Consider the following 18,978-nt stretch of genomic DNA (forward strand, 5'->3'; position numbering starts at 1 on the left):
TCGTGGGAGGTTGAGAGGGAGGGGGTGAGACAGAGCAGGAATCCTAATAATTAAGGCTTGCTGGTTAGGGCAAGAAGCAAAGTCTGGAACTTAGCTCTAGTATGGGTTGAGCAAGACGCCTCCTTAGCCATCTAAGGACCTTAGCCGGTCCTCGCCGACCTGAGAAGTATCCTCATATCACTGCCCTTCCTGGTGTCTTGGAAGGTGATGAGGCAGGAGAAAAGGTCTGAGGAGGTCCCTTCCAGACAACAGGACCAAAGTGCTAAGTCATTCATGATATTAGACAAATGCTATTTCTTGAGCTTAAACATTCTTCATGATAAAATAAAGGCTGTTTTGACTGAGCAATAAAACTTGTGACCCATGGATATTGTTTTTAACTACATATAAATGGCTTTTGGTGTTTCTTCCCATGACTGCACTGTGACTTTTTATATAATTTACCATGGTGTTCTGTGAGTCATCAACAGACTGCACAGGCTGCTGATCTAGGATGTTGCCTCAAGCTGGGTGGTTAATCAAGTGGTATGGCAAATGCCCGCCTTTCTTACTAAAAGTGTCTCAGTGCACTGTCCATTCTGGCCCAGCTCCTAGTCTGGTGCTACAAAGGATTTCTGCCCTGTGACCCTGCTTGTGTGATGTGATTCTGTGATATGAAACCTTGAGTATCAAATTTATTTATATGCCCAAGGGAGTTTGAAAAGAGGCTTTATCATTGTTCTTAGCCCATGTTTCACAGTTCTGGTGGGAACTTACTCCTCCTCAGTAATACCTTTGGTTTCTTTAGGAGATGAGGAAAATGAAGTTCTCTTTCCTCTAAGGCACTGAAGATTGGTCAGAACTACAGATAGGATCTTGAGCAAGGGGAGTTGGCACTCTTTGTGGTCTTGAATCTCTTGTGAGCTTGGCTAGTGTGTCTTGTCCATGCATGGAGGGCTAAAACCCATCATCAGACTAGTCTGAGAAGGATTCTTTCTCCATCTGATGTTCTCAGGGACTTTGGGGTTTGTCTTCCTCTGTAGTGTAGAGCACAGCTGGCTGCTTAAGCTTACCTGGGAATTTCGCCTAATAAATTCCCTGGCACTACAGACAGGTAGAACAGCAGTAATGCTTTTTATTTCTCTTGCAGCCATTGCATTTATGGCTTTCGATATTTTACTATAGGTCTTACAGTGTTCTTGGCTGATTGAGGAAACTCTATATAGACTGTTACTGAATGAAAACATCAAAATACAAGAACTAGGAAGGAATGACTGTTTTGTGTTGACTGACTACCTATACAGACTATTGCATTCTGGTACTTGTTTGAGGCTGAGAAGCCTGTTGTTCCTGAGGTATGTGAAGCAGTGAAGTCCCACTGCAACCTGTGGTTGCTGTGCGAAATACTGCTAAGATAACGGAGAAGTTTGAATGTGGGTAGCTCTTCTTGAGGTATTTCTGGGAATTGCTTCCCCACTGGTGACTGTGGTGGTCACAGGGATGTATCTATTGTAAAGCTGACCTCTGCACTAACGTGCAGGCACTGATAAGCTGGTAAGAACTGAGAATGCTTGTGGTGCACATATTTTTAAGAACTGGTTTTCATTAATATCAGTAAGCAAGTAAAGTAAGGAAGAAGAAATTTCATTTTATTCCCTGTTGAAATGAACAGTTTTTCTGTTTCAATGGTAGTCATCAGAGAGCTTGCCTTACTTTTTTCTCTATAAAATCTTAGATTACAATTACACCTGCAATTGTTGTGTCTCTTACTGCCTCTGTAAAGCTGAGTGTTGACTGCTAGTGTTTCCAGGAGACTGAAGGCAAGATAAAAATGCCAAATAATTAGTACCCCCCACTCTTAATTCAGTGTGTGTTGTGTTGCAGAAAATATGCAGAATGAAAGGGAAGATCTTCAGAGAGCTGCATGCAGTTTTGATTGGTTGTGGTTTTGGAAGTAGAGGAACAAGGAGAAACAGAATGCTTTTTAAGCTGTTCTATCAAATGTCATATCTCTGTTTTAATATTTCATGTGATGTGACTTCTTTCAGATGATCAGCTGGATTATATGAGATCAGAGCACACAGAGCGATACTTCTCAACCACGGGAGATAGGAAGAAAGTACCACCATGGGTGGGTAGGGCACAGGCACGCAGACTGTGAAAATTTGTTCTTTGTGGAACTTGTTGCAAAGTATGCGCCTTACAGATAGCCAGTAAAAATTATTGAGGTAGAAGTAGTTGATTTATAATCAATAAGTTTAAAATAAACTTTAAAGTAAGTTTATAGAACAGTATTTTAGAATTCTTCCCATGAGATTTGTTAGATAAGACTATTAGATGTTTGTTTTCTGGACAACTTTACTATTTGTATACTTACTAATTATAGCAGAAAAAGCTAATAAATTATGTATCTATGTTAAACAGCTTGCTTTTAAAAAGAAGGAAATTGGCCACTACTGTAATTTCTTCTACTATTCTTATCTTTCTCCTAAAGGGCAACACTTTAAGGAAAATACTCCTGTATCGCTACTTCAAAGGAGACTATGGAAGTGGTATGAATGGGCCTCTGACTGGTAGCTACAGCAAAACTGCACAAGTGGGAGGTAAATAAACAAAGATCATTTAAGAAAAACAAAATAAGCATCACCATTTTTGTAACAGGCACATCGGAAGTGCTCAAGAGATTTAGTTGGTGAATAAATCAAACAAGTTTTGTAGCTTAGTAGAAGAGAAGTAGTATCAGACTTTTCCTTTTTTTTAAGTTGCATGCACCTGTCTCAGATGGCTGTTGTGCGTGCAGCAGCACCAAAGTAGGGACCTCCCCCCTGCAACCTCTCAGATTAATGATTTGGTTCAGTTGAAACTGGTAAACAATTTTAATTTGCCAGTAAATCCACCTCTGGAAATTCAGCAAAGCATAGAACTTCTCAACAAAGGTGTTGCTGTTTCTGGAAACCGGCTTTTTGAGATTCCGGTTCCTTTATTGATGTATGTAAAAAAAAAAAAAAAAAAAAAAGTAGATACAAGGAAAACCTTTTGCAATGAGAGTGGCAAAGCACTGAAACAGATTTCCTGGACAGGCTGTGGAATGTCCATTCTTGGAGTTATTCAAAACTTTATTGGACAAGACTGAGCAACCTACTTTAGCTAGCTTTGAAGTTAGATCCACTGTGAGCGGGAAGTTTGACTAGATGATCTCTAGAGGTCCCTTATAACCAAAATTTTTCTATGATTCTGTTACAGAAGCCATGGGAAATTATTGTAGAGACATCTCTAAAAACCACAAAATAATGTGTGTAGTAAGGAATGAGGAAAAAAATGGGTATAGAGCCAAGTCACAATATAGCTTGCCTTTTTCAGCATATATTGAAGGCCTACCCAAATTTGTGGGCATTTCCAGATGTTGTGCGACTGTTCCTCTTGGCTGTTTCAGTGTTGACACTTTGGAAATATTTACAGTCTGAATATCCTGTACATCAAATTTTGCTTCCAAGCAAACAGAAGAGTAAAGATTTACTATTGCTTACTTACCTTTATATAAAGTGTTTATGTATATGGCTTCCTTATGCAAAAAATTTGAAACGTTTTGACAGTACTGCTTTGATTAAAGCAATACCGTACTTTTCATCATGAAGTAGTTTAAAAGTAATTATAGCAGGAAAGATGATAATCTGGAATAATAAAATATGGTCAATTGATGATTTACTACAGTTTTACAAATTCTCTTAAAATCACACCTTCATTAATTTAGACTAACTCAAGTCTCTGTTCTTAAAGAACATCATCCTGATATTAATAAACTGGGAATTGTATTGGCAAAAGCATTTAGTTAGAAGTCATACCCATAACCAGATCTTTCACTCCATTTCTACAAAGTATAAAGATGCAAGACAAATGTATCCAATTTCTTCAAAAGTGGTATCGTATCTCAGCCTATGCAACAGTGGAATTGAAAGCTGTTCTGTGGACAAGCCACTGTAATTTAAATAATCATTATTGTTCAAATATCACAATAGAACAATGGTTTATGTTTTTGTTTTATTTCTTATTGTCAGAGCCCAGCATTGCAGTTTCATGCAAAGATCTCATTTGTATCTAGGAGAATTTTTCCTCAAAATTTCAAGATTAAATTCATTACGTAGCATCTGTGCGCATAAGACAGATTATTAATGTCTTCATTTTTATATACATATATTACCTGTGTAAATCAAACATGAATGGTATTTATTTGTCTAATTTGCAGGTGGATTTTCAGGACAAGACTCAGATAAATCCGGGGTATCCATGTTTGATATTCAGTGCCTTCTGGATAAAGAAGGGGCATCAGAACTAGTCATAGATGTTATAGTAAACACCAAAAATGACAGAATCTTCTCAGAAGGCATTTTGCTTGGTATTGCATTGCTTGAAGGTGGAAATACACAAACACAGGTATTTATTTCATTCACTTATTCACATATTGCTTTTCAGATGCATGTAGTCTGGAGACAAATGGAAAGAACTTTTTTGCAGTGAGTTCTGTGAAAACTTTCTCCTATCAAACAGTGTATCACTATAATACAAATGTAAATATGCCTTGTTATCATGCAGTATCTCATACTGTAGACTCTTCAATAGAAGAAAACACTTTTCAACTGTCCCTTTCTATGTAGTACAGTACTTTTTTAAAGCTGTTATTTGCCGTACCAATATTATCTCCAGTTATTTCATGTTTCTTTTTGTAAATTTAAAAGCTGCAGCATCCTCAAGTTTATAATGGCAGAAAAAGTGAGTTATTTTCTGGAAGAAGTTTAGGGAGATTTGTCAAAATCTCCAGAGAGAGAAACTGCCTGTTTGAGAAGACTGATAGCCCATTCTATAGTTACAGAATGGTATAACTGTTTTAAACTGAGGATTCTAGTTTTTATGAATGATATTCCTCTTACCTTCCTTTAGCCAAATAAGGTGGTTGTTTATTCTTACTTTATGGTCAGCAGAAATATCATAAGAGAGGAGACAGAGTATAAATCACTCCCTGCAGGTCCCCGTATCTCATCATTGCCTGTGAAGGGAGCCTAGATAACCAACTTGTGCCTCATTTCTAGACTATAAAAGTTAAGTGAGAGGAATCCCATCCTTTATTTTTCTTCTGTAAAAGAGATAATACAATCTGTCACCCTTAGAATTTGTCCATTTTAAATTTACTGTACATTTGAGAAATAACATTTGATCAAGAAAATGTAAAAGAAGTGAGATTTTGTTGCAGCTTTCTAAAATTAGTTGTTGGGGGCCTTAAAAGGCCTTTACTTGTAAGACAGCGTTTGTAAACTGAAGAAAATGTTACTCAGCCTGCTTGACAGTAATACTAGGTCACCAAAGATATTAATTCTATTTATGTGTTTGTAAAGCACAAAGAATGCATTATAATCTAAACTATAATATTACATATATATATAGAATTTTTTTGCTTCTTGTTGTTGTTTTCACAACATTTTCACAATTATTCATAGATGGACTATTATAGTTCTAGAATGCCTAGATAAATGGAGAGTGTCACAAAATAATTTAACTTCAAAGCATAATATTGTAATATCTTAAAGACTGCAAATAGTGTTGCTAAAAAAATCACTGATTTTCATCATTTCCCCCACATTTTAAAATGTTGTTATCAATCTTTGTTACCAGCCTTGTATATCATGTTGTGAAAGAACTGGTCAGGCAGTGGCTATCATTTGTTTTGTGTGAATGTAGTAATTACTTGTTTCACAGAAATAGTTATTTCTGTATTTCTTCTTCCTTAGAACACAGATATCTAAAGAGTATTTTTTCTTGCAGTATTCGACTTACCAGCAATTGAAGGAACAAAAAAAGTCAGAAAAATTCTTTAAAGTCCTGTATGACCATATGAAGGTTGCTCAGCAGGAGATACGATCAACAGTGACAGTTAACACCATTGATTTGGGGAGCAAAAAGAAAGATGATGATAGTGACCTAACTGTTTCTGTTCCCAAAAAGAGAGGTAAGGAGGCACCCCTCTAAAAGAGAGAAGAGGAAACGCATTGTAGACAAACTGAATGTACTGCACCACTGATACTATGCGGCATTGATCAATAAGTTTTATTATTAATTATGTCTAATTTGCATCAATTGCCTGTTCTTCTCTAAATTATAGGCCATATCTTAAGATGTTTACATCAGAGTAGCTTTGATGAAGTCAGTGAAGCTATGCTGGTTTACACCAGTAGAAGATACAGCCCCATATTTTTAGAGAAGCAGAAGTAAAGGCTGCTGCTAATGGGGCTATTTCACAAGAGCAAGAACAGGAACTGATTTCCCACCCTGCAGTCCTCCCATTGTTCTCATCATTTATTGTATATGGAAGAGAAATAGTAGGGCTTTTTGTTTTAATGGTCTGCTTCAGTTTGGTTTGTGGTTTATTCAGAACATGCTATCCCTGCATGAATGTTGCCTTGATATTCTTTGTAAGTTGCCTAGAGGTCTTTGAAAAGCTAGGCACCAAAAAAGAAAAAGTTGCATTCATTATTATTGTTTTCTTATTGTTTAATCAAACAAGGAGAAACATTTTGAAAAATGAAGGAAAATTATCTTTATTTTCAGTAAAGGATTCAACGCTGCATCTGAAAGAGGGTATGAAAGGACAGTTAACAGAAGCATCTTCTGCAACGTCCAAGGCTTACTCCGTGTACAGGAGAGAAATGGACCCAGAAATAGATCTTATGGGCTCAGGAACAGATGCTGCAAATGCAGAAGAGAAGTCCACAGAAGAAGCGATAATGAGCCCTGCTATCGCAATCATGCAGCCAATATTGAGATTTCTTCAGTTGCTATGCGAGAACCACAACCGAGAGCTCCAGGTAGAGTGTTACTCAGCTGAGCTCAAAATAATCCTGCCAAAGGAGTATGACATGAGCCCCATATTGCCTGAACTTCATGAGAGAAGAAAAACATGCCCCTGTCTGGTTCCCATTACGGAATTGGGGTGTCTAAAATACCGTTCTTCTTTTGGCCCAAAGGATATAATAGTCCTTTTCCAGGACCATTTTCATGCTCTGTTTGAGCTCATATTTATTTCCTCAGAACTGCCTCGGAACTGCAGCATAGCCACAGATAATTGAGAAGTTTCTAAATATTACTGTTAGTACTGTTTCTGAGCACAAATGCTGGATCGCTTACCATAGCCTTGAAGACCACAGAAAGTTTCTGGACAAAGTTAGGGTACTGCTCTTTTCCCTAGGTGTTATGACTGAAGGCTTTAAAATGCTGCATGTGTCCCTGCTGTCAGTTCCTCTGGTAGAAATTACTGCTCACGTAGCAGCCTTTCCAAAATGAATTTTCTGCAGATGTGCCTCAGTGCAGTGTCTAGCAGCCTCCCTTAAACCAGTGTGGGGAGTGGTTTGAGCTAAGATAGTGCCACAGCAAAGGACTAGTCATGATGTGCCATTGTACCTGCTCACCTGGGAGGAAAGTAACTCCCAAGAGAAGAGTCGGTACCAAAAGATGGATGGGGGCACATATGCAGGACATACAGAGGACATCTGAGGCCAGTGCAGATGTTTGCAAAGTTCACACGTGTAAGCTCTCTTCCCTCTACTGATTTAATTAGATAGTAGTTCTCAACTGCTGCACTGGCATATATTTTCTACAGTGTAGTGTGTTTCACTACCTAAGTGATCATGTGGTTGTAAATTGTACATTAATATATTCATGAAAAAGACTCTGTATTTGACTTTAACTCACGTTTTTTTGCATTCTTTTTCCCCATCCACCAGAATTTTTTAAGACATCAGAACAACAAAACAAATTACAACCTTGTTTGTGAGACCCTTCAATTTTTGGACTGTATCTGTGGAAGTACAACAGGTGGACTGGGCTTGTTGGGACTTTACATCAACGAGAGGAATGTGGCTCTTGTGAACCAGACTCTGGAAAGCTTGACTGAATATTGCCAAGGTCCATGCCATGAAAATCAGGTAGGGCTCAAATAACCTGGGAACCAGAAGAATCTCCCTGGGCTTATCGTCTGTATGTGGACATCATAAACCCTTTCACGTTGTTAATAACATAAACTATCTTGTAATTGCTGTGACTAAACTCAGCACATTTTGAGCCTTCATAAGGCCTGAGAAATCCTTTTAAGTCAAAACTCAAACTTGACTCTTTCTGTAGTACATGTCAGCTTAAGTACAGGCTTTCTGGTCCTTTTGGAGAGAGTCTTATGTCTGAATTCAGTGGGTCGTGGTTTAAGCCTTTAATTTGTGACACTCTGGATTTCTAGTCACAATTATGGAAGTACTTTGCAAACACAGTCTTGCTCTCTCCTTTTTCATGCCTCTTGCCTTTGGTGGTCTTTATACAAGTCACTAACATGTACTTTCCTTAGTTCATATAAATGCCACAAAGCTTAACTAGCTGTCCTACTGTACTACCTTCAGCATCTTTAATTATGATACCAGTAATGAAATGAATGAGACTACAGACTGTGCTTCTAATCAAATATATGTTTCTGTGCCTTGCTTGATGCAGGCTTCTAAAAGCGTATAATTGTGGCTTTTGGTAGGTGCATCTTTAATGCCATGCTGAAGCAGTATAGAAGGATAAAGAAACTAGTTGCATACTACTATTCTTGATTTGAAGAAAACTACAGTAAAGTTGTCACAATGGATGAAATTTCAGAATGTTCACTCTGGATTAGCATTGGGAAAATTGTAGTGGGCAAAATTACAAGGAAACAATCTATTCTTAATAATAGAAATAGCTGAAGAAATACATGAAGTATTAAAGTTACTTCATTAAGACCCACAAATAAAGTGCAAAGTGCTTCTATTGCCATTTCTGTTAATTAACCACCTTATTAAAATACTTCAGAAGCAAACAAACAAAAATCCTGTAGTAGACTGAATCTTAAATAGTCATGCTCAGTCTGCTAATGAATGGGGAAAATCATTTGTAAAAAAAAAAAAAAAAAAAAGATAATTACAGGGTGGAGATGGAAAAAACCCTATTTTTGCAAGATAACTTGTTCTCTAACTTTACAGAAGAACAGTGGTAATGGAAGGAAATGATTACTTAGATTTAATTACTTAGATCTGCTGGGAAGTCACTAAGGATTGGAGTTATGCTCATTTACACCAACTGCAAATCTGATTTAGTGTATTTCAGAGGCAAATCCTCCATGCCTTCATTTTCATCTTTTTTTTCCCCTTTCTCTATCTTTCTGGAAAACTTTTTCTTTCCTATTGTCTTATAAACTTATTAGAAAAAATTATCACAGGTTTATTCAGCTGACACTTTTTTTTATGGTTTAGAAGGTCCAGAGCTCCAGCTGTAAAAGCATTTGGGAAGTACTGTTGGTAATAGTTAACAGTTTTGAATTCTCTATCCAGAGAAGTCTGTGCGTACATAAATGCATGTAGAAAACTAATATTTACAGACAAATCATGTTATAACGTAGCCATATTAATGCTGATTTCTGAGTGCAAATTAAGAGTTTAAGTGTGCAAACTTTGTTGTGCTTTCATTCAAGTGTGTCTTTTTCATATATGTGTAAGTGGAAAACAGTGGTCCAACTATATTGACCACAGAATAGAGCTCAAGGGATTAGAGAAGTTGCTGAAAGGGACCTTTTCAGTCCCTGGATCTGGCAGCGCCCTTATGCGCTGCTCCCTCTGACTTGCACCAGTTGGTTCCAAATCCTACATGGGTCATGGTGAGGATATTTTAGCTTGCACTGCTTTTCCTCTAGTTGTGTACTTCACTATTAGCAGTGTTGGGGTTAGCTCTATGCTACACAAGCCTCACCCTTGTGTAGTATAGACTCATGCTCCTGTGGCATGTTTTCAGGCTGCTGTGATTTGGCTGGGAGGTTTGATGCTATCACACGATCGTTCAAGATCAGAGCCTTGTTTTGGAAATTTGCTAACATGTCTCTCTCTCTCTCTCTCTCTCCCCCCCTCTCCCTCTCTCTCTCCCTCTCTCTTTTTCACACTCTCCCTCCTGCTCTCCTGACCTCCCTCTTTTATCCCATTTTGTAGACCTGCATAGCCACTCATGAGTCTAATGGGATTGATATTATAATTGCACTCATCCTGAATGACATAAACCCTCTTGGCAAATACTGCATGGACTTGGTGCTTCAGCTAAAGGTACAGTAAATGTATATTTTTTTAATTTAAATTTAAGTAGGAGCTCTAGGCAACCTGACCTTTACTTAATCTTACCATAGCATAATATACTCAGCAGTCTTGGAAAACAAATGTTGCAAAAGAATTCAGCTCAGCTTCTGAATCAACATCAGGCCCTTTGCCACAGGCCATTTGACCCACTGTTGTGCCTGGGAGCATTGCCCTCAGCTTTTTTTAAGAATCCTATCAAACAGATACTATATATCTAGCATGAAGCCTCTATATTCTGGGCATAAAATCTCACTGGATTGATAAACGGCTACACTGTTCAGGCAATGTAACAAGTCAGGCATTCTCTCTATATAGTGCACTCTAGAAAATGGCTTGAGAAGGAGAGGTTGTGGATAAAGAATAATATATCAGATGACCTGCAGTTAAAATGTCAAATAAAGCTAAAAACAAGGTAAAGGTAAATTGTATTTTATTTCCTTCCTCAAGTGTCCTCTGTCTGTATTGTGGGGGAGGAAGTGTAGTGGGGGAAGGCTTGTGTTTTGTTTTGTATTCTCTAGAGAGAAGGGTAGGCTCCTAGATAAGTTTCCCCGACCTGCATGCCATTGCATGCAGAGGGGAGCCTTGCAGCTGTACTGGGTGTCAAGTAGGGTAGAACTTGTCCAGAAGGAGCCTTGGTTTTTGCTTTTTCTTGTCTTCAGAATGAAGCATTTCCACTGCAGATGGTCTGTTTCCTCCCCCAAAACAGCACATACTTTGTGGTAGCTGCATTGCATCATACTGGCAACATTATGGATGTCTAATAAAATAATTAATACAGCTATATATCATGTACATTGAAACATTGTATCAACAGTGTTTTAAACATGATTTTAATAACTGTAATTACATTTTTGAGTGGCAATTTAATTCAGGCCCCCCTCAAGCAAAACATTTAAGCAGACAGTTAACTTTGAACATGCAGATAGTTCTTTTGAAGTTCAAATTCCAGTCCCTATGAAGATCTAGCTACATTCATTACAATGCCATTTTGGTTTGCCATATCATGTAGCTAGCAGATGGATGTAAAATAACTTTTCTATGCAATACCCAAGAATAGAGCTTATTGATGTTACTACAAGGACCAGTTTCGCCCAGTTTGCGGGAGACTTTATATGCATTGATGTTATTAAAATAGCAAAAGTTTTAGTAAATGATAGCAAAGGTTCAGACTGTGGGCCTCATTCTGATTTCAAGAATTAGATCCACGTTACTAAGTTACTGGTCTTTATTGTGAATGACAACACATCCAGATAATATGGCACTGAGTTTACCAGGTAATGTTTAACATTGTCAATCTGTCATTGTTCTTAGGCAATTCTGAAGTTGTAAACACACTAAATCTTGCACTGAAAATGCAAAATGTAAAGTGTGTAGGCCCACACAGTTATACACACACATACAAGCACAGACACTGTTTTCAGGGAACATTATATGTCAGAGTCATCCCCCCGCAAAGCTAAGCAATGCAGAGTTATATTTTCCCATGCCATCTTAATTTGGCTTGTTTTGCACATGCTTTGTGATGTGGTATTTAATTACATCTTCATGGATTGTATTTTCCACTGGACTCCTGAATCATTTGACGAGCAGGATAGACAGTGTTCACTGAATGAGTAATGGCTGATGTTCTGTTCTGCCCTTTGTTGTTTTGAGTGTGAACCCCAACCTTCCTTTCTGGGTGGTATTCAAGCCCTGGCACATAGTATGACCTCAAGATCTGGTGTGTGCACAGTGGCAGGATGAGGAGACGTTGTCAATCTAGTAGCTCATGTAACTCTCTAGAAAAGAGTGGGGAGGCAAATTATGAATGTCTTTGTCAGCTTTTCATATGAAGCCCTACTCTGCTGTATCTAGTTGCTTCACAAGCAACATGAATTTGTTTTGCCCAAGCTCTTATGAGTTGATATGGGAACCCAGGCAAAGAGAAATGAAGGGCAAAATTACTTGAGGGTATCCATTTTGTAACACCTGGGAACTGATTTTTCACAATACTAATGTGTTTGAAGAACTGTATCTTCATAGTTAATGGTCCTCTTTTCCTCTTTAGGAGTAGAATCATATCCCAGAATTTCAAAGCATCCAGAAAATGAGGAGCAAGTAATTAAATGAGCACTTCGAAGTCAGGTGTAAGTGATCAGAGGGATAGTGAGGGGGAAGGAGAAAGTGGCTTAAGAGTCCGAAACTTCCCTTTCTGGGGCCAAAAAATGGGAGTCTGACAGTTGGCTGAAATTCTAGGCCACGGCATGCCACTTTTTCTGAGCCAGTAGCAAGAAGCTGGCTGTTCACAAAAGAAAGTCCTGCCAACCCTCTACATTTCCTCACTTCCTGGGAGCTGTAGCAGGTTTCTCTCCGTCCCCAGGGTAGTCTGCACTGGGAATGGTTTCAAATTCCTCCTCACCCACGAGTGAGTAGACTGGAGCCTTCTTCTAGTGTTTTCTCCCCATCCTTCACAAGCTACCTGGCAGCCTGTCTTGTCCCCTTCCCTTCTCATTTTGAGATTCTCCAAGTGCTATCGTGACTGCCTTGTTCATCATTGCAAGGAAACTCTTGAGCAGAAAAAGAAGAATCCAGTTCTTCAGAGCAGGACCCTGTTTGTAGTGTTAATCAAAATGCCATCCTTTCTCTCGCCCGGATCTCCTGCCTCATTCACTGTTCGTGTTCAACCTTTGCAACTTAGATTGCAAGGCAAAGGGTCTGCCTAGATTTTTTCTTTCCCTAATGCACAATCCTGATTTGATTCCAGAGCGGGAGAGGGGACGGTATGGAAAAAATCATATAGAAGTTTCTAATCATCATAATGCTGGCCCCTTCTCCTCCAGCCAGTCCCAGTCTGATCTCTTCCTTATCCCTTTTTATTTGTCCTTATCTCATTCTTCTTGTGTAGGCAAGTGCAGTCACATCTTTCCTGTCTTCTCACTCCATGCCCAATCTCCTCTCCAGAAAGTCTCAGTTCCCCTGTCATGTATGAATCCTCATTCCGGCCATCCATCCCCCTTCCGCCTTCCCCTTCTTTTCCCTGCTGATTTCTAATGCTACACTCCTCCAGTTATCTATACAGCTCTCTTAATACAGTTGTTTTGAGTTCTCTTCATGCATTCTGATTTCTTTTTCTCATTTCCACACCTTTTTCTGATTTTTACTTCCAGTTGTTTCCTATTCCATCTCCTCATGAGATACTCTGGACTCAATTTAGTTGCCCACCCAGTAATATTGGAATTACCTGTGTGTGTCTTGCCTAGCCTCCAGGTGCTGCTCCAGGAGCTTCTCCAAGAGAGTATGGGTTTTCTATCAGCCCTGTGAGGGTGTCTGAAATACCTCCTAATTCTTTTTGATTCCCTGCCTTCAGGTCCTTTCCTAGCCTCACTCCAGCTGCTCCCATTTTGTGTTTTCTTGCAATAAAGTTTTGTTCCAGTTCACTCTCCCTTTTGCCCAAGTCCCACTTTAATCTCTTTTAAAGCAGGCAGTGCTTTCCTCCATATTGCATGTATAGGCAGGCAGTATAAAAGAACAAGTGCAGACTGATCTGCAGTTCCTTGTGCTGGAGCATACTGTTCAGAAGGAACTGGACAAGCTGGAAAAATGCTCTGATGGGAACCTTATGAACTTGAAAAATGGCAGATGCAGAGTCTTGCATCCCAGATGAAATAACCCCATGCAACAGTACAGGCTAGGGACTGACTGGCTAAAAAGCAACTTTGTAGAAAAAAGTCTGGCGGTCCTGGTAGACAAGAGGTTGAGCATGAATCAGCATTGCACCCTTGCAGGAAAGGCCAAAAGTGTCCTAGGCTGTATTTACAAGAGTTCAGCCAGCAGATTGAGGGAGGTGATTATTCCCCTCTGAATGGCACTTGTGAGACTGCATCTGGAGTACTGTGTCCAGGTGTGGGCTCTCTGGTACAGGAGAGATATTGACATACTGAGGTCAGTCCAGCTGAGGGCCATCAAGCTGGTTGGGGCTGGAGCCCACAATGTATGAGGAGAGGTTTAGAGACAGCTTCAAGGAGATCTTATTGCTATCTGTAGCTGCCTAAAGGGTAGTGCAGAGAAGACGGAGCCAGACTCTTCTCAAAGGTGCACAGTGGAAGGATGAGAGGCAATGAGCACAAGCTGGAACATGGGAAATTCCAGTAGATAACCTTTTTTTTCCTATCAGGGTGGTCAAGTACTGGAAGAGGTGCCCGGCATGGTTGTGGGATCTCCTTCCTTGGAGATATTCAAGACTCAACTGGACACAGCCCAGAGCAAACTGTTCTCACTGCACCTGCTTTGAGCAGGGAGTTAGATTGCTGAAAGAGCAGGGCAAAGGAGAGCTGGAGGCCTCTGGAGGTCCCTTCCAACCACCATGATTTTGTAATTCTGTGCCCACTGAGAAGAAAGTCTGTGGGCTTTTAGATGTGAAACTCTAGCAAGTTTCTGCAGTATTGTATTCAAATAATCATTTAGAAAATGCTTATGAGTTGGCCAAATTTGGGTGGATTTCCCTGGGGCCTACAATGTGTATGCCTATGTTATCTTGGCCTCTAGCCCTCCAAATTTTCAGCTCTTATATCAAAACTTGGCGATACAAAAGCTTCTCAAAACAGAAGTTGCTTGAACATGCAGAAAATGACGTCCTTTTTTTCCACCTCAGTCCTAAGAACAGCTGAACCCTTTTCCTCTGAAATTGTCCAAATTAATCATCTGAGGCACACCCTCACTGTGAGAAATTTCAGCTTGAAATGCTGAAGTCTGGCAACAGGCAGCCGAGAAGGAGGTTGTATCATGGGTTTTAGTGTTTTACTAGCCCCTATCCCTGTTGTGGGACTGCCTTCTCCTTCCAAGTATTCGAACAGGTCAGTCCATAAAAGGTGGCAGAGGAGGGGATGCTGCCCAGCAGTGAGACGTGAGTCAAAGCAAACGTGCTCTGCCGGAAAGCAGTCACTGGGGGAAGTAGTTGGGAAGCCAGATCGAAGAGGTGAACATGAGTGTGGTGTCTCAGCAGTTGACAGCTATGAGCAAATTTAGCTGTTGTACTTTTCCTTGCAGCAAGGTGTTGAGTTACAGAGAAGTTAGATGACTTACCCAGAATCACACAGGAAGCTTCTGGCAGAGCTAGGAATTGACCTGGTGTGTGCTGAGGCCTGTTACAGTGCTTTAAGCTCCAAAACCGTTCTTCCTCTCCTGTTCACTACCATCGATTTAACTGGAAGAAAGACAGGTCCCCCAAGTCTAAGGCACTACTGGGTTACTGCTGCTAAAGCTCATGATATTTAATCCTTGGGAGAAATCTCATTGAAAAGCAGCCAGTTGACAAAGTAAAGGATATCTTTATACATTCCCCCAGGAATACTTGGTAGCGAAACAAAAATCCAGGAATGTATGAGAACAGTTTATTTTATAGCCTTCAAATAATAACCAATAAGACTTTATACAAAAAAGAGGGGAAGGAAACCTACCTGAATGATGAAACCTTTTGTGTAATACATTTTGTAATTACCTTTGTTGAGAATTATTTTAACAAAATGCCATGGCAAAAATTGTTAGGTGGGCAATAAGGAAAGCAAATGGGATCTCATTTCTGGTGCACAGTATAGAACAAAGCCCTGAATTTAAGTAAAATATTTTTCAATATTTAAAATGCTCCTTCCAATATAGCTTGCATGGTTAGTTAGCCTTATAGTATGCTGCCATTAAAATGGGGAAAAAAAACTATTAAATATGTCAGTAAAACAAAAGATGCAAGCAGTTTAAAATCTTATCCGCTGAAAAAAGTGGTCTTCCTAATCTCAATTAAAACAAATGCAAGGATCGTTAATCCATGAAATAGATTTTAAATTTGCGTTAACTTGGCTTTGTGTCTCTAGAACAATGCCTCCAAGCTTTTGCTGGCTATTATGGAAAGCAGGCATGACAGTGAGAATGCGGAAAGAATCCTTTTCAACATGAGACCAAGGGAACTGGTGAGAAAACTTTTGAATATTCATAAATCTTCTGGCTGAAAAAAAATCTGGCATTAAAACATTTTAAAATGATCTGCATCTAAGCTGAAGAGTGTTGGCAGCATATAGTGGCACAATGTATCAGGATAGTACTAATTCACAAAAAGTACTTTAAAAGGATCAAGCATGCATGATTTCAGTCTTTACGACTTCATTATTTTTACCCGTTTCAAGCACTTTTCTGTAATTGTTTCCTAACTAAATTATCATACTCTGGTGGACTGTCTTTGAGTATACTTTGTCAGGAGCTGTGAAATTCAGCTTGTACAGTTTGTGAAACAGCGCTAGCAGGAATATGTGTGTGTGTACATGTACATATATATACACCTACATATATATATATATATATACACACACACCACATATAGGTATATATATGTATTTGCCTCGTGAACAACAACAAAAAAAAAGAGTTACAAACAATTGTGGCTGTATTTTGGAACAAGTGCAGTATTTGTATTGGTCTCCAGGAATTTAAACTGGAATGGAAGTCTGGAGAATTTTTTTCCAGTCAAATTAACCATGTAACAACAGTGGCTGGAAAACCTGTTTTGTGGGGAGATCTGTGATTCACTCCTGTGTGGGTTCAGAGCACCTTCGCTAAGGTGCCATCCCTGCACCATGAGGCCATCCCTAAGGTACCACCACAGGATCAGGCCCTGCGTGAGGCAAAGAGGATTTTTCCCCCTTGTTTCTCTAAGAGGCTTTGAATATTTGAGTAATCCCAGCACCTTGCATGGATCTGTGCCTTCCCTTCCTTTTTGGCTTAGGTATTTTTTCTGTTACGCTGTATGGAGAACTCTGAGTTACTGTGCAGCCTGCCCTAGCCAGAAGGACATTGTGCCTGAACTGCAAGTGCCAAAAGACACTACCTGTTGATCTGTCCTTAAAAGCATTTGCAAAAACACCTTTTTACAAAGGCTCAGCATTCCTGTTCCTTTCTCATGGGTGCAGAAGTTTTGCTGATGAGAAATGTAGCAGTTTGGAGCTTCGTAAATACTTCAAGCTTTTCTTTATTCAGAAAGTGTTTCTCAGACTCCTCACTCTTCTTTTAGAACTGCAGGGCACCCGGCCAGGCTTGAGCTGAACAAAGTGTATGTGTTCAAACACAGTGTGCTTTCTTTTTCCCCGAAAATGACAGTTATTTCGTCTCTCCTTGGTTCGGTTTCTGTTACAGGTGGATGTGATGAAGAACGCGTATAACCAAGGTCTAGAATGTGACCATGAGGAGGAGAATGGAGACGATGGCATCTCCCCAAAAGATGTTGGCCATAATATCTATATATTGGCACATCAGGTATGTCTTACTTGTTGTGTAACTGCTCCTAGAACAGCATTACATGCTTAAACTCCATGTAAAACCTGTCTGATCAAAAAGGGAAGTTTTCCCCTCTTGTGTCTTCTGGCTCACGATTGCGTATGACATGATTTTATCTGGAATGATGTTCATAGCAGGACAAGGAAGCGGTCTCACTGCAGGAGTAGGCACTCTACAGGATTTGGTAGACTGTTTGTGTGAAATAACGGTTTAGAGTAAAGCAATTAATGTACCCTTAGCTTTGTCTTCTTTTTAACATTAACAGCTCATTTATATTAATCAAATCATAAATCAAGTTACTACTACTATTTTTAAATTAGCAACTTCAATTATAATATTGAGTGAATTTGAGTTGAAAAGATTAATTTTATTTTAGATATATTAATTATTCAGACAATATGAGTAATTGGGCTTTTTCACTATTTCCTTCTTTTGAATTACATTGTAGTACTTCCAAGTTTTTTCTCATCACTTTTGCTTCTGTACTGATAAAGATAGAATGTACAGTGATTGTTTTTATTTTATGAGATATTTATTCTTCAGAACAGATGATATCAAAAATGGTTTCTTTATTTTTAAGTTGTATTAAGAATATTGGAAAGATTTTTTAATGAAAAAAGAAAAGACTTTCTTGATTATATCAGAAATGATAGAATTTGATATTTCATATAAGGGACACATTAAAACTTTTTTTTAATTAAGTAAAAAGAAATAAACAGGGGTAAGGGAGTGTTCTACATGCATTATTCTTGTTAAATGTTATTAGGAATTAAAGTAATAATGGAAAAAGAAAAGAAAACAATCCATAATTGCACTAGTGTTATGCAATATTTCTCTTAAGTGAGAAGTGGAAAAACAGTTACTGAATTATGTTTGCATGCTTGCAGCACATTTAAATAAGTAAATCTTGTCTTTATTATGTTGTTATGGGTGACCATGTTCTACTTTTGTGCCATATGTAGTCCTGTATGTAAGACACCCATCAATGATAACAGAATTTTTAGAAAGTATCTGTAGTATCTGTACAGATAAAGAAAGTATCTGTACCTTGTGTGACTATTCCTTGCATGACTGTTTGTAATGAAAATTTAAATGCCTGCGAAATCAAAATGTTAGTATTTTATGTCTTCTATATACAGTTTGTTAAATGACTTTACTGGGTTTGTGACCATGGCACAGAGGCTATTGAGAGTAGAACATAGGCTAAAGCTCTATGTGAAATGGCTGCTGGGGTCATGTTAGCAGAGAGGTCCCTGCGCAGGGTGTACAGGCTAGCTGAGCGTGGAGCGAGTCCTCCCACGGGAACACGTTCAGGTTCTGGGCAGGCCTGGGAGGCTGCTCCTTAGCTGCTTGGTAGGCCTGAGCTGTGGCGGGCGGTTTGGTGGCGTAAGGCTCTTGGCAGCAATTTGCTGAGCTCCTTCCTGTTCCGTAGAATTAAATGGCATGAGCGGTTCTGGTTTTTTGTAAAACTATCCATCTTTTTACAAATATGACTGATTTTCTCTTGTTGCATTGCTGTAGTGCAGTACAC

General features: G+C 39.1%; 1 protein-coding gene across 1 annotated transcript in view; it reads left to right on the plus strand.

The window, feature by feature from the left end:
* ITPR2 (inositol 1,4,5-trisphosphate receptor type 2) overlaps window positions 1-18,978 on the plus strand; it is a 271,787-nt gene that overhangs the window by 184,597 nt on the left and 68,212 nt on the right. Inside the window, exons 38-45 of the mRNA XM_067305912.1 lie at window positions 2,474-2,582; window positions 4,223-4,410; window positions 5,794-5,977; window positions 6,577-6,833; window positions 7,749-7,949; window positions 10,011-10,121; window positions 15,995-16,090; window positions 17,307-17,426. Coding sequence (XP_067162013.1) covers window positions 2,474-2,582; window positions 4,223-4,410; window positions 5,794-5,977; window positions 6,577-6,833; window positions 7,749-7,949; window positions 10,011-10,121; window positions 15,995-16,090; window positions 17,307-17,426 — 1,266 coding nt within the window. The remainder of the gene's footprint in view (window positions 1-2,473; window positions 2,583-4,222; window positions 4,411-5,793; window positions 5,978-6,576; window positions 6,834-7,748; window positions 7,950-10,010; window positions 10,122-15,994; window positions 16,091-17,306; window positions 17,427-18,978) is intronic.

This window comes from Apteryx mantelli, chromosome 1, assembly GCF_036417845.1.
Source record: "Apteryx mantelli isolate bAptMan1 chromosome 1, bAptMan1.hap1, whole genome shotgun sequence".
Classification (NCBI taxonomy): domain Eukaryota; kingdom Metazoa; phylum Chordata; class Aves; order Apterygiformes; family Apterygidae; genus Apteryx; species Apteryx mantelli.